At 38.2% G+C, this 16,789-nt stretch overlaps 1 protein-coding gene across 3 annotated transcripts in view; it reads right to left on the bottom strand.

Moving 5' to 3' along the window:
* The window catches only part of tenm2a (teneurin transmembrane protein 2a), a 341,452-nt gene that overhangs the window by 67,570 nt on the left and 257,093 nt on the right, over positions 1-16,789 (bottom strand). For all 3 annotated transcript variants that reach the window (XM_055159448.1, XM_055159447.1, XM_055159449.1), the window contains exon 6: positions 795-917. In XM_055159448.1, the coding sequence (XP_055015423.1) occupies positions 795-917 (123 nt within the window). The remainder of the gene's footprint in view (positions 1-794; positions 918-16,789) is intronic.

The following is a 16,789-nucleotide window of genomic DNA, read 5'->3' as shown; positions in this document are numbered from 1 at the left end:
AACCACACTGGGACCCTAAAGACAGCAACTCCACGCCAGCCAGCACTGTGGTTAAACATCGCATACTGATCGTTCTGCTACTGCTGCGTCATGAATTATGAAAATATTTGAGTAGGGCTGAGTCTGTTTGGGTGAAAAATCCTCTATCAGAGTGGTTAGTATGTTTCACAGCGGGAGCAGAATTTAAAACATCTTGTTTTTTTTAACCAATCCCGCTAGTTTGTCCCTGAATGCTCTCCTCTTCTCTGTTCGCTCGCTCCCCTTAGCTTGCTGGTGAAATTAATTTGGACTTGAATATATTCAATCTGCGCAACAGGCTTATTTACTGCAACTATTTTAATTGGAACTGTAGAAAAACATTTAGTTTGCTATTGCCATGGAGACAGACAGCGTGCACACGATGATATTATAGTGATTCATATTTATGATGGTTAGCCCCATGTTGTGCACTAGGACTACAAGATTAACTACAAATGATTCAAAAATTGCAATTTGATTGGTTGTACAGCATACTCCGAAGGGTACAATTTATTTTAAGTATTAAAAAGGCACGTCCTCTGCAAATATCAAATACTGTAGAACCTCTAGCGAAATGCACACACTCCCTGTTTTAAAGAAACTGTTGACCAATCTCTCCCTTCTAGGTCACCATTCACCCACAATTCAATCACACAAATACTAGATGCTGCACTGCACTGCTTGCATATGCACGGTAAACTGGGCCATGTCAGCAAGTACAGCAGACTGTCTCATCCATTGTCTTGTCTCGTGTCTGTGCTGGCGTCACTTCTTACCTCTGCCTCCGGAGGGCAGCGTGGCCACATCGCTGTTGACAGGCAGGCCCGCTCCCAGTCCGTTGTTGAGCATGGGGCCGTCGGATGGCTTCAGCTGCCATGTCAGACCCAGCAGGTTGATGGCTGCGCACACAAAGGGAGGAAGGGGGAAAGAAAGGGAAAGGAGAGAAGAGAGAGGGGAGAGGGTTAGAGACGAGAGGACACGAGACTTGAAAGTGTCTGCATAGTGCTGGGGACAATACACAGACAAGCACTTGAAAGCTCATCAAGACTGGAGAAGAGGACAGGGCTGTGGGTCTGCTGTCACCGGTATAGCTTTTATGGGTTGTGCTCATGTATTTACAGCTTTCTACAAGACTATGGGGGGAGCAAGATAGAAAGATAGAAAGATAGATGATGATTCTATGGAAAATGGCGACTTGACTGTCCATGTTCAGATGTTTTGACAAAATTCCTTACATCTCTCACATCTACTGTATGAAGAAGTGTACTAAGTGAGTGTGACGTCACTCACAGCGTTCAGCTACAGTCAAATGAAGCTCATGAGGCTAGTGGTTATAGCAGCGAATTTGGAGCGGAGTTCCATGTTAAGAATAGGAATTTAGAGTGGGTTAATACAAACATTTTAAGACCAAAATGACAAGGCTCACTGCAGAATTTACAGAAAGAAGGGAGACAGTTTTTCAATGTAAAGTGAATTGGACTCGATGGAGTCAGAAGTGCCCATATGCTCACTTCCTATTTGGAACGTGGTGGCGGAAGACTGCACCATAACCAAGACTTAGATTGTATTACCCTGTACTTTTTTATATATTTACTGTGTGTATATATTTATTGTGATTTTTAGCCAAGCGTGATGAATGAAATAATTATTTGTTGAACAAAACCATTCTGCACTGGAGCACTGTAACACTTTATTGTAATTGTGATTTTTATATGTGTCTATTGTGTATAGTGTGAATAAATGAGATGTGAAATGTGGAACCAGCCTCTCAAATCAACAAACAAATTTACCTACGGGTATGAATAAAGCAACAAAACATAACCTAAGACCTTTTTGCTAATAGACACTATTGGAAAGTCACTGTATGCACTGTCCATATTCAGATGTTTCAGCCAAAGACATAATTCATTATATTTATCATAAACCATCAGGTGACTAAACAGTACTCATGATCTTTTTGCTAGTAGACTTTACTATAAAATGAGAATAGCTATACTGAAGGAAATGAGGGAGATGGTAGTGAGAGACATTCAGCAAATTGTTGTAGCAAGGACTTCATCTCAACTCTGGTGCGCTTCCTGCTAAGAATGCTAAGTTTGCAGAGATGTGAACGCATCATCAAACCAGATTTGCACCAAACAAGCGCACATCTGCTCCATTGGAAATCAGAGGTCTCAGTGCAGAACACTTGCAGCACAAAGATAAAGTACACAAGACCAAACTAAATAGCATAAAAACACAAACTCCTAACAAGAGTATGTGAAGGAAAATTGAAATGTGGACAGTTTACAAAAATGCATTTATCCATGTGGTGCTAAACATTTCAAACAAATTACCTGCCAATTTGAATTTAATCTATTTGGAGTGTCCTTTTCGACTGTCGCTGCTCCAGACTTTAGTTTTCATGAACCGTTATTAAAAATCTGTTGTAATTTCTTCTTATTTCAGCCAACATGCTGATACACTGGTTCGTGGAGGGCACATCTCCCTCTCCAGGTGAGGGGTGGCAGTACGGTCTCAGTCAGTTCAGATAATTAAACAAAACTCAAATGTAAAGGTGAACTAGACCAGTGTGCAGATTTCTTACAAAGCACACAGACCAAAATGCTTTCTAGTTTAGAGGACCAAGACTAAAGCAAAACAGGATCCCGAGTAGCTGTCAATTGGACTAAATCAGGATTGAGTACAACATAACTATTGTCGTAGTTTACATCTTCAATTTGTACAATGTAAATCCAGTAGGCTACTGTATGATACCTCTAAATTGTATCTACAAAAAGGCATGTAAGCATCACTTTCAGTTAGAAATGCTAAATTGTGTATATCATCCATAAACACAATTATTAAAAATGAAAGCAAAAAGGTATAATTAAAAATAAAATGCACAGAAATTATATTAGAATTTGCATTACAATACACTTTTTGTGCAATACTTCAACCTAAACCAAGACAGGCACATTTTAGCACATTTGTGATGCATTGTTAAAATATCATGCAATTATCACCAAAAAAATACATTCATTTTCAATATCGCCCACCCTTACATCCACTATTATGAGTAAGACTTACAAAACGGACAATTATCAAACTTTTAAAGACTTGTCTGTGGGCTGTTCCTCAGTCGTTCCAGCCCAAACCTCTCAGTGCTTGACTTTGACTGTGACAGCTCCAGCGGTGCTTTATTTGGGCGCCTTTACACCGCGTTGCGCCGAACAGGTGACAGATTGCGACTCGCCTACCCTTCTCCACAGCTTTTGTCCTGCCTTGTGTTATTGTGTGTTATTGCGGGGTGCTATAGAAGACTTTGTCAGCTCTTTACTCTCCCCGTGTGTTTCTCACCTCCTTATCCCGCTGCCAAACCTCTCCTCCCCCGTAAACAACAAGAAACAAATGTGGGACCAAAATGCCGACCCCCAAAAAAACACGGGACTGAGAGCAGCGGAGTGGAAAGAAGTGGGAGTTTATTTTATTACTATTATTTTTTAATATAATACAATGTTATTAAAAGAGTTCATTTACAAAAAAAACAGATACTAATTTGAAGAAAAAGAAAATATCAAAGAAACTACAGACAAAGATTTGATCAAGGATAGATTAAAGCATAATTGTAGTGCACTAAAATAGATTTTCAAAACACTCCTACACAAAGAATAAATTACAAGGCTTTAGCACTTACTTTAAAGGTCCTATATTACACGAATTGACTCTCAAAAACATAATCAGTTGTGTTTTTTCATTCACACATGTTTTATTATTAGTCTGTGTTGTCCGCTCATCCAAAACTTGGCACTTTGAATCCAGTTCCCACAGATGAATCCGGTTGTTGTGTCATTGGGCAAGACACTTACGCCGATTCGCCCCCAGTGTCTGTGTACACTGGTGTATGAAAGTGTGTGAGAATGGGTGAGTGGTTCCTTGATGTAAAGCGCTTTGAGTGCCTTGAAAGTGGCGCTGTATAAAAATAAATGTGGCCATCTCCAAAGCTTAAAATGCTCTGTTACACCTTGTGATGTCATGTAGTGGTAGTTTTCAAGCTAATAGCTCCTTTTTACCTTTTGTTTAGTAGATATTGGCAATTCCATGTCTGAGAATATCCAAATGAAGTATCCTAGTGAAGGTGTATGGAGTTTAAAAACACAGGCGGAGCATTTCCAGTATTACCACATGACGTGTGAATGAAATAAAATACAATGTCTGTTTTTTTTTTATGAGGAAACAACATGACAACATAGAAAATAGCGTAATAAGGGCTCTTTAAAGCTTAAATGATGTTAGAAACACTATTTGCAGACTAGTACCCTGTTGGATTAAAGAACGACATGTCACGGGTGGGTGCATTATCGCATTAACAAAGCGCTGAAGAAAAGAGAAAGCCAGTTGATTTTTGAAATATTTGATTTGCTTTTGTCACATTTTGAATAACATCACACATCAGGTGAACCAAATGCATGCAGAGAGAAGTGAAACATTGTGGGAAAAGGGAACAGTTATCTCAAAATTGTTAATTCTGAAAACTGCTGGCTTCAGTTAAACAGAATAGTCAGATTTTTACTCTTTTATCAAATCTTGCAACACTGTTTTAGGGACTGAAATATATGGGTATTTTTCCACTGTAAATTCCCAACAAAGGTTTTCAGTTCTCATGAGAAATACTCAAATTCACTTTTCAATATTTCCACATTGCATTAGTCTAGTTGTGCAACATATGTACCACTAGCAGTCCAATAGAAAAGTTACACAGTGCACCTTTAATGTGTAAGACAGCAAAAACAGCCCTATAGTTTTCTATGGATTCTGTAGGTGAGTGTATTCATCCCAGCCAATAGTCAATCCTGCATATGAACTACAATCATTTCTCTTCATTTTGCCCTTCCTACCCTGGGTTTGCACTCACAGGGGTGTACAGAAAAGTGGCAAGAATTACTTTTTTTTTTTCTGCTTTACTTTCACCTTGAATTTCCATCTTTCCTTCTCCCTCGTTCCCAGTCTGAGTAAAGTGCTCCTGACAGTTTCTGGTGGTGCCATTAGGTTAGGTTTGGGTACAGCAAAAACTCACATGGCTCAACAAGTGGTTCTACAGTATAGTTCTATAGTTATTTTAGACATGATGTAGATTTGGTTCAGTCTTCTTCAAGTCCTGGGTTACTCCTATAGTCCTAGTTCAGTCACAATTTTGATGTGTGTGTGTGTTTGTGTGTGTGTGCAGTTGTACATAGAGGATAGCTATGATTAAGATATAACTTAAATTATGGAATGAGTTGCCTATTCACATAAGACAAGCTGACTCTCTTCTTGCTTTTAAATCACTTTTTAAAAACACACTTGTTTTCTTTGGCTTTTAACTACTTTTGAGGTATTTTAGTGTTCAATAATTGCCATTTATCTTTGTGTACAGCACTTTGTTGTTTTGAATAGTGCCTTTTAAATAAACTGGATTTGGATAGCCTATAATCTATATAATCTTTTAGGGCAAATCCAAATATTATACTAACTTGGATGACAAGAGGTAAGTGCATTTTGCAGCTTGGTGTTTACAATAGGCTCTATTCACGGTTATGTCACAAACCAGGAAGGCGTTTGGAAACATGCGATGACAACTTCCGGTGACACTGGGCTCACCGACCGACTGTGATAAAACACACAGAAGTAAATATGATCAGCGGTAAAATGAAGACTGCAAATGTATGTGCTGTTTGGAATCATCTTGAATTTGGCGCCTCATCTCTTCTAATCGCATGTACTCAGTGCGCTTGGAGTTGTGTGTCAGTGGGAATGATGAAAACTGAAGTATGGTTGTAATTGTTGATTAGCCGAACATAACAGAACACTACAATGGCATGTAAATGAAGAAAACTGGGCCATTTTCTTATTCTTCCTTGTCTGACTTACTACTGCAAACAGAGTCAGCCAGAAGTTGTCATCGCATGTTTCCAAACTTCTTCTGGTTTGTGACGTAAGCGTGAATAGAGCCTGTTGTACCAAAAAAATACAAACCATGTTTCCTGTAATCTACAGTCTACACTCAGAGATAGGGACTGTATTAACATGAAATAAAGTGGACATTCACGTGTGTTCTATTCCATTAGAATTACACTTTTAATTAAAATGTTCAATTCTAATTTTCATTCAACACCATGCTACCCTGTTGTAAAGTGGTACCTACCTAACAATTCAACAATCATTCATCTTGCTCTGTTGTTCTGTCCATGCTGTAGTTTGCATATATTTCTCAAAACTTATTTTTATTTCACACTTTTATCATATATTTTACTCATTTACCATGTAGGAAAGTTCATAAAGTTCATCAAAAAATAAAAATATGTATACGAGATTCCATTAAAACCCAAATATTTTCTCGCGATGCTGCTTGATGTTAATGTCTGCACATCACTAGACTGTGCTGTCTCCTCTCTCTTATATTTCCTCTCCTTTGACTTGCACTCTCTCATCAATCTGACCTTCATGCCTTTGTATCTTTTACCTTGAATGCCCCTTTTTTCTCTTTGCCTTTCTTCTTATCGGCCGCCTGTCCCCTCTCCTTGTAGATAATGCAGACACGCACACACACGCACGCACGCATACACACACACACACACGCACACGCACACTGGCCGCGCAAAGATTCTATCACGTAGCACAGTCGATAGAAAGATTGCCTATTGAATCAGCAGGCGACAGTTAGGAATAGTGCTTTTCATTGTGGTACGCAATCTAGGTCATCCCCAAGAACTGCAGCAGACAGCCCTATAGTCAGCGTATTGTGCATGCCTGCTCATCTATGCTAGCAAGTCCCCTCCTCTGTCTCTCCCTCCTCTGCCTCCTCTCCCATCTTCTACCAACAGGGGGCACTCTTACTCCTTTGCCGCCTCAACTCAATGCATCTGCAACAGGTTTTCTTTGCAGCAAGACATACAAAGGGAGACAAATAGTTGAAACCATTTTCTTGACAAAGCTATTATACTTGCAAGTTTGTTAGTTCATAATTTAAACAAAAGTAGCGAAAATTGATGTATTTAGCTATTTTTTGGTGCTGTCGCTTTGAACCTTTTCTTTTTCCGATTATAATTGCGGTAATTACTGTTTTGGAGCTCGCATTGGAAAGCTGAAATAAATGCCATGCCAATAAAGACTGTGGAATAAACTCACTGGATTTTTGACTAGCAGAATACAAGGGGTTTCAGATGCCTGTTGATGTAGTCTGTGATTTCACACTTGTAATGAATTTAGGTGAGAAGATGAGAAAAAAATACATGCGTGGAGGAGATCACAGAGATTCAGGTTTAACAAGCAAATGATTAAAAATAGATCCGTTTCTTCATGAAGGTTTTTATGTAATCTCAATGCATAATTCAGAAAGGTAAAGTGCGCGTCTGAAATCATGTGTGAAGAAAGGCGGGGTCTAAAAAACACATATGACATGAAATGGATGAGGAGGGAGAGGCAGATCAAAAGAAAAAGGTCCAAAGGTGTCAATCCACTGTTCAAAGAAAAGAGAAAGTATAAGCATATAGAGAATACGTAATGAGAAACATGACACAGGGACCAGTTACGTCCTGGTTTAGCCCCAGTTTAGTCTTTTTTTACCCTTGGTCCAGTTTGAGTTTTGTTTGGGTTTCGTACTTGGGTTCGGTCAAGCGGTAACGGAGGGAAACAGGGGCAGATTTTTCACATTCAAATAGCTCTTATTCAGAAACTAGAGGGACTATTGAAATAAGTAAAGTATCAGAATGTAGGAAAGAGTTAGCACTCCAACAGGGTAAAGTTAAACCTGTGATATTCTTTCAAGTTGTTGACAATTTATTTAAAAACTCATGTCGGTAACGGAGAGAACGAAATATGCAGCACTTTTTGGGCAATAAATACAAACAGCGATAACTAGCGGTTCTCACTTACATATCCTTAACAAACTGGTTTGAATATTTGCTTAATATAGTTTTCTACCATATGGTACAAGATTAGGTTGAAAAACCTCTTAGTTTTTGAGTAATGAGATTTTTTATTAAGAAAGGTCATGGTAACGGAGGAAAAAGTAACAGAGGGAAAATTGTGCAAACAAGTAGAAGGTGCATGATTTTGCATAATTTGTCAGCTTTTTTCTTCCAAATACTTTAATATTACTTCAAAATGAAAGGAAACTATTTCTATAAAATATGTCAGTACTTCCAAGCAAATTTGTATCATTTAAAAAAATAAAATAAATAAAAAATAAATAAATCATGTACCTTCATCAACAGTTCAAAGATGGAATAACACAAGATATGATGAAATACATCCATTTATTTACATGATTTGCAGATCTTTGAAATTTGGGAAATAATTTTTGTTCCATGTTTCATACATGGTCTGTTTAAAACGTATGTAACTTTAGAACCAAAAATGGTACAGAAAAAAGGTAAACAGTTTCATAAACTAGAGTACATATGTATCTGTTGAATACATTTTTATATCAGATGCATTAACTTGAATTTTTGGCCTTGCTGTATACTTCTGCTTGACCGGGCCCATTTGTATGAGGAATTAATGAATTATAATAATTATGAATCTGTGTTTAATTCTGTTCTGAATTATATCTGCGCTTATTTGGTTCATTGTCAAATCTCGATTGACTTTGACTTGACTTTAACTTAACAAATATAAAATATACACTTGCCTAGTATGAATGTGGTGTGATCAGTGGTGGTCAAATTGGCAATAGCAGCTTACCATCACCGAATGAAAAGAGCAAAATACAAATACAAAAAAAAAATACAAAAAATGCTGTATTATTAGTAGGTGAGTCTAGGTAAGTCTACATTTACTTTTGACAGTGAAAAACAATCAGAAAACTTTAATGTGAATTAGTTCTGGACCTTTTTTAGACCTATAACTGCTTCTTTTTCCTGTACTATTAAAGTCCCATAATCCCTGCAGTTCTGAATAAAGTCTAATTTAATTCTGGAGTTCAGCTCGGTTTGGCAGCATGCATAAAAAGCCTCTGACACGTGCAAACAAAACCGAACGAGGAAAGACTGACAGATCAAAAGTAAAAGGTGGTGACTCTGTGCTTTGATCGGGCAGCGGTCCAAAGGCGTCTGTCCTGTATTCAAAGAGAATATTTTAAAATGCATATATGCCGCGAGGAGTACTTTTAGTCCAGCTTTAGTTGGTTAAAACTCCACTGCCTGATCTCTACAGTAACCTCTGCATTTTTCTGAGTTCAAAATAGGATTTTCATTGTGTGTTGAGGATTTAAAAGTAAATTGGTACATCATCCTCATTTGAACTATATGTGTATATTTTTGTCATGTGATTTCCACCCAGAGATTTGAGTGAGTTTTGTAGTTTAGACACTAGTGCCACAATTAGGGGTTTGCAAAAATAATAAAATATCTATATATCATATTGTTTAATTTGATGATACAGTATCGATATTGTGTGCTGCTGTATCGCTACATCACCAAGAGTATTTTTTGGTGTACTTTACTACATTATTTTGTTACAGTTCTACAGTTTTGTTGTTTGTTTACAGGAAGGAAAGTCGTTGATGTGACACATTTGACATTTTTACTGTTTTGATGATTAAAATGTTTGTGTTTCATATTCACTTTGCACAAGAAGTGGTTTAACAAAGACTTTTAGTATCACAGACATGATTTAGTCTTTAATTTTTATTGAAACGTATTGAACTGATTTGTAATTTATATCGTATTGATTTGAAAGTGCACTGTATCCAGGTATATATCATATCGTGACCTATGTATCGAGGTACATATCGTAACAGCAACTTCTTAATGATACCCAGTTCTAGTCACAATACTAGAATTTCAAACTCAATATCAGTGTTAAGGAAAAAGCCTGATACTCGATACTGATTTTGATACCATAATGATGGGAAAACAAATAAACAAACAACAAAAAAACTTAAACACTTACAGACTGTAATAGTCTGTAAATGTTTATAACTTATAGAATGTTATTTTAGCACAAAGTAATAGTTCTTTCTTTAAGTTACCATGTGGTTCTATACGGGTGTTGACCAAGTTCAAAATGACTATAAACTGTTCAAGAAAGGTCAAATTTTGTCATGTTGTCAAAGATGTTTTCAGCATCAATACTTAAATTGAATATCTATTTTTGATTCTGATTTTAGTATCAGTTAGTATCTCATTGTCAATACTTTTGGCAACCCCATTAGACACGAAAAACTTTTAAAAATAACAGGACATTAAACTCCACTTCATGAATCACCACCAGAAGCCAATTTTCAACTTCCAATTAAATATATGTATTCACATTTCACCCTATTTACACATACTACCAGCGTTTCTTTTTATAGACGGCAACACTTTACATTGCACGTACATTTAACAGCAGAAGCATAAATTCCATTGTACCTTGTTACCTTTCTCAAACCCATTTACACCTTTTAACTCTGACACCTATAAATATTGCCTTCACTTCCTCCTCACGAGCACATTGTATTTCTGTCTGATCGCTTATGTTGGGAACCACTTACTGTCCAAACATGAATCACCATCACCCTGTATCTGCCCAGCGCCTCCATGAAAAATGGTCCACTCACACCTTAAATCTTGCGCCATTTTCACCTGACTATTTTGCATCATCATCTGTAGCCTGTTGTACGGAACATTTCTTGTTGTCCTTGGAGCTGTGTAGCCATTTAAATATTCAATCTGTTCCAATATGAAATGCGCTTTGGTGCCGCTGGGCAACTACTCACTCAAAGCAAATGGACTCCACCTCTTTTCTTTTGATCTTTTAATGCTTTCATATACATTTCAGTTGTGGTTAGAAGCTATTGTGTAAACCAAGACAAGTCAAACTGAATCTGAAACTTAACTAAGCCAGGACCTAAGGCAGACTCAACTGGAATCAAACCAGTGTGAAATCAGGACAAAATCACTACTCCAAATCCTACTAGGACTAAGCAGGATACAGAATACCAAATGGCGCACTATGGAACTTTTCTAGTGGAGAATAACTAAGCCACTCGCTTGTCTCCATAGAGATATTTATGCTTTGTCTGGAGTCTTTTGCTGTCAGTCTTTCCCATTCATTCATTACATCCATTTATTCAATTAAAGTGTTCTTGTTGCTAAAACATTATGTAAGTAAGTTTTTATTTATATAGCGCTTTTCACAGACATATGTCACAAAACTGGCGCCCCACTGTGACACCTGATTTTCCCCGTGGTCTCTCATCCAAGTACTAACCAGGCCCGGTCTTGCTTAGCTTCTGAGATCTGACGGGATCAGACTTTGACAAGCCGGTATGGCTTATGGCTCTCTATATATGTACCTTATCTATATGTACCTCCCCAGCGGAAGGCATTTGGTCATACAGTGGAACACTCCAGGCAAAACACATCTCCAAGGAGACAAGCTAGACCTCCCAGAAAAGTTACACCTTTGAGAAAAAACATAAACCCAGATTTTGCTATATTTGGAGAACTAATAGATATCATGGATAATAGAATATTGTTTGACAAATTTTACTTCTGAAAGTTTGGCATTTCATGTGGTTTTAAAATCAATCTGTCTGACTAGTAGAAAATTGGTTCCTTTATTGAAAAATTTCACCTGCAATTATGAATTATTCAGTCAATTTCTACCGCAAGCACAATTTTTCATTTTAGTTTTACATCTGTTGAGCAATGCTTTGACTGCTCCCTAAATGAACACTAGTACTTTTATATTTAGTATCTTTACAAAATGTTCCAACTATCTGAATCGTTGCTTCCTCCCATTGTTATGCCTCTCTGTTGTTCCATCTCAAGCCATCCTTATCATTGCCCATTCACACGCCTGCATCTCCCATTAAAGCAGCTGCTCGCCATCTAATTGCACCAAAGGCAGAGAATAGCCTGGCGCATGTCTTTTCAGTGTAATCTCTCGCAATACAAGTTAAAATTACACAAAGTGCTCAGAGAGAGAGCGAGAGAGAGACAGAGAGACGCACACATGGACCTCCCCCTCCCCTGGCCATCCAGATAAATGCATATTAACTGTTCTAATTCACCACTAAATTAACAACTCTGACCTCAATTAGGGCGGTAATTGTAGCGGAGACCAGCCCCCTGTCCTCGGCCCGTGCACTAATTGGTTTAGGATGCATTCTGCCTCTTTGCATTTTTACCTTTTAGTCCCCACCCCATACATACACACTCAATTGACTCCTACCATCAACCATCACTTATTCCACTAGTATTTAATGTAATGTATTGTAGCATGGAGAGGCAATAGGCATGTTTTTACAGGCATTTACAGGTTAATTGGTTTCTGTCCAGGCATGAAATTATAGATCTCATTGCATTTTTGTTTTGTTTTTACCATGAGCGTAAGAAAATGGTTGTGTCATTTATATAATTATGCCTTATTATGACACCATTCGCTTTTATTTTTGCTATTTATTTTGTGAATTTATTATTAGGATGTATATATTTGTTCTTTGTTATTATAATAGTAGTATAATATTAGTAGTATAAACGTTTAGTAAAAGTAAAGTAGTACGTGACCAAAGTGAAATAGACTCAAATATTTTAAACTCAGCTACTAATTATTAAAGGAAGTTACTTGCTGTGTTTCTTTATTTAACTGTGAAATCATTGCGGGAGCGTTTGCAACTGACCTCCCCAACATAACTTGCTCATTATTATAGGATGGGGTCAAAGAGTAACAACCATGAGGGGCAATTAAAGGTTCAGTATTATACAAAATGGATTCTTGTGAGCTTTAAGCCATATTATAATGTTTTTACCTCCTCAAAAACATACCTGGAGTTGTGTTTTGTTTCATTCACACGTTTGAATAATCCTTTATTATTAGTCAGCCTACAGAAAATAACATAATATAGGCTCTTTTTTTCACTGAAACTTGTACACTAATTTACATTTCTAGTCTAAGCATTGGCATTTTTGTTTTAAAAGATGGACAAAGTATTCACATATAGACTAAAGTAATGGCTACTTTCAGCTCTCTTTCCTGTGTCTGTGTCGCACAGACTTCCAGCTCACACACGTTATATGGAGACACTGCTTCGGGTTGTTAATATTCAGGCCACTTCAGACTTACCACATAATATCCACTTAGGCACCACGGCAGCAGTCTATAAATAAAGCAGTGAAGTTTTTGAAGGCACTGCTGCTGGCTCAGATCATTGGTCGTCCCAGACAGAAAGAAACAGAGGTGGGGTGTCTGGCGGGGAGATAGCGGTCGGTAGAACTCTATATATGTGTACATGCATGCTTCCTATTGCACAATATTAACAACAAGTGTAGTCTGTACCATGCACCAACCCCCGAAGGGAGCTCATCACCAGCTGACGCAACCCAACTGTAATTGACTGCAACACAAAGGTTATGCAAGTCTGTTCAGTGAGGAGACTGAATACCTTAAAGATGTACTGTGTAACTTTTGTGGTATAGGATCCACCAGCTGCTTGATTCCATGTACTGTATTATAAGTCACACTTTTTTCATGGTTTGGGTGGTCCTGTAACTTATACTCTGGTGCAAAATTTTCACACTCACACCCATAAGAGGGCGCTCTATAGGTTTGTGTCCCAGTATTTGCTACTCCTATTACTCCTGTACCACTGTCACTTGGCTCTACCACGCATGTGTCCTGCAGAAATAGCCCCTGTCCTGTCTGATATCATGTCAGTCGATCGCACCATTACTTCTGTACCACTGAAAATTTTAAATTTAAACAAACTTATTAAAACAACTGAGAAGACTGAACATAAATGCTCCCAAAAAGAAAATCATATTTTGCAGATAACAAGCTGCAAGTAGCGAAATATGCAGCTGAAAACAGTACGAGCAGCAGAAAGAAAGTTTGGAGTGAGCAAGACACTTGTGAGGGACTGCTGAAAAGAGGTGAATGGAGAACACTGCTTCACGGCAACCGGGAGGGTGCACCATGCGACTTTCCAGGAAATCATTTGGATGGATCGACAAAGCCTGGACTTCAGTGACAACCGAAACCATCCTGTCGGGATTCAGAGAGATCGTGATAATTCTAACTGGAACTGATGCTGAGTCTGACAACAGCTAGAAAGCGGCGCTCTGTTTACCTCCGGAGGTTGCGGAGTTGCTCAGAAGTGACACCAAGGATGAAGAATTCAATGGATTTAGTGATTTGGAGTGAAGCGGAGAGTTTGGTAAAGTGTTATTACTATAAATTGCCTGATGATGGTTACTGGTCTCTGAATTTAACAATATACATTTTCCCAAAAAAGTGTGACTTACAGTCCAAGGCAACTTATTTATGTTTTTTCTTCTTCATTATGCATTTTTTTCCTTGAATGTTCTACCGCAATGGCACATTTTACTATCTCCATGGAGACAAGCAGCCACATAGCCAGGCCAAGTCTCCTTTGTGGAGAAGTGGGCCCTCTCACAGTCCTAATGCATGTTTTCGTGGTAGTTTTAAGAAATGAAAACTCCTATAACTTAATAAATGCAAGATATATTTGTTTAATGCCACTCTGTGAAACACTCCAGGCAAAGCAATAACATCACCATGGAGACAAGCAGAAAGTTACATAGTGCACCTTTAAGACACCCACTTTTCTCTGGGAAATTTGTAGTCATTTGTCCCATGCATATCTGATCAGAATAGACGCATGCGCGCTTCAATTACAGCAGAGTTAACAAGACTTTAAAAGGTTAAACAATGTGAGGTGTTATAGTGTGTCTCGGAAAAGGGCAACGGCGCCATGTAGGCATATGAAGCAATTACTTATAATGAATAATTCTAGTCTTATTATTACAGCAGTCAAATAATTGGTTTCATATTGGACTTTGCATGTGCAGTGACGATATTTACCATTCGGAGCAATGTTTTTAAAAGCCAGTGGAGAAATTGATGATTTAATAAAAGCCTTAAAGATGCAACGTGTCACTTTTCTGGTTGTCTGCTACCTGCTTGTCTCCACAGAGATGTCATCACTTGGCCTGGAATGTTTCCCAGTATGGCATCAAATGTGTCTAATGTGTGTTTTTATTGCTGAAAAGTACCTAGAATTCTAGCATCTTCAAAGATCTGGCCTGTAACCACTTCATACACGATTCATCATTCAGAAAATTTCCATAGTGCAGCTTTAAATTCCTTGTGTTAACCTTACACTTATGTATTGAATTAAAACCACAGACAGACTTTAAGTTTAAATGAATCACTGGAAAAAAGAAAGAGAGGCTAATTCCCTCTCCATTGGCTTTAGACAGGCTAAATTAAAGAAGACAGTGACCTCTGAATGCAGGGCTGACACGCTGGCTATTCACTTCCTTTCCTTTATTAGACAATCTATACATCTAGACTCCTTTTAAAGCTAGAGATGAATTTCTATTGCCTGAGCGTTTAGCATTTTGTAAAATTAAAAAACTTTAAAGGTGCACTGTGCAACATTTCTAGAGGAGGGTCCGTCACTACTTTGTCTCCACGGAAATGTTATTGCTTTGTCTAGAATGTTCCACCCTACATCTATCATGAGGGAGACAAGCAGGTTATACACTACTCTACATTACAATTCAGATCTGTGGAGAGTCGTCCCTATTCACAGAAGGAATTATTGTATTTTTGAGCCATAGTATCACCTGCAATGAATAAATTATAGCTAGATATGTTTAAAGGTGCACTATGTAACTTTTTGGTTGTTTTTTTGGTTTGTCACCTACTTGTTTCTATGGATATGTTATTGCTTTGCCTGGAATGTTCCACAGTATGACATTAAACAGCTCTAACTTACATTTATTCAATTACAGGTGGTTTTATTGCTAAAAAATAACAAGAATAACAAACGTTTTGACTGTAACTTGGTCTGGTTTGATCTCCACGAACACAGAAAGATTTAATATCAGTGAAGTTACAGTGCACATATAATGCCATACCATGGAACAATCCAGGCAAAGCAATAACATCTCCATGGAGACAAGCAGGTAGCGGACCCTCCACCTGAAATGTTACGCAGTGCACCTTTAAGCATTAACCAACTTGCCATATCTAATAGTCTATACCACTCCATACTCCTCTCATGGCAGAAAAAGTACTTTATAAAAAAAAAACTGAAGGAAAAATCCCACAATAAAAAGTCACTCTACAGTAAATGGGTGTGCTGTCTGTATCCAGTGGAGGAGAACAGGCGACTCACTCAATCACGGAGCAGAAATGGCTTCCTCTCTGGCACTGAAATATGGAGCGAATACAGGGCCCCGCATGCATGACTGTGAGATGGGCCAAATGAACACAGATGTGATCGCACTGATGTCCTCTTTTCTGAATCCTAATTTCCTCTTCAGATATCTCTCTACCCCCTCAACCCCTCCCTCCACGGACCTCTCTCCTTTCCATCAGCTCCCCCCTCTCCCCCCTCTCATCGATCTGTATTAGAAACAGGATATGAGGGACTATGCTATCTTATCACACATCAGAGAATGGCGGAGAGGACTACTGAAGCCGCCAAGAGATGGACAAACTAAATGAATATGAGCGGACAACCATTCTTTCACTCCCTACCCATCCGTCTCCTGTTGCTAACGGGACTATAGCAGTGAAGCACCCAGAGCCTAATTGGACCAATGATTGGGCGCTGATAACACCTCCTCTAATGAATAAATGAGTAGGGGAATAAATGCGCTCAGCCTGTAAGCACTAATGTAGGCAACATACTGACGTCAATAAAGTCCTTTGGGTGCACACCGCATCAAAATATAGAGTTTCATCCCCAAAGTATTGCGCGTGTGATACGGATGCTGGAATTATGCAATGGATT

This window comes from Boleophthalmus pectinirostris, unplaced genomic scaffold, assembly GCF_026225935.1.
Source record: "Boleophthalmus pectinirostris isolate CB_2022bp ecotype Guang Dong unplaced genomic scaffold, ASM2622593v1 HiC_scaffold_23, whole genome shotgun sequence".
NCBI lineage: Eukaryota > Metazoa > Chordata > Actinopteri > Gobiiformes > Gobiidae > Boleophthalmus > Boleophthalmus pectinirostris.
The sequence above is the reverse complement of the archived record's forward strand: the minus strand, read 5'-3'. Positions and strand labels throughout refer to the sequence as shown.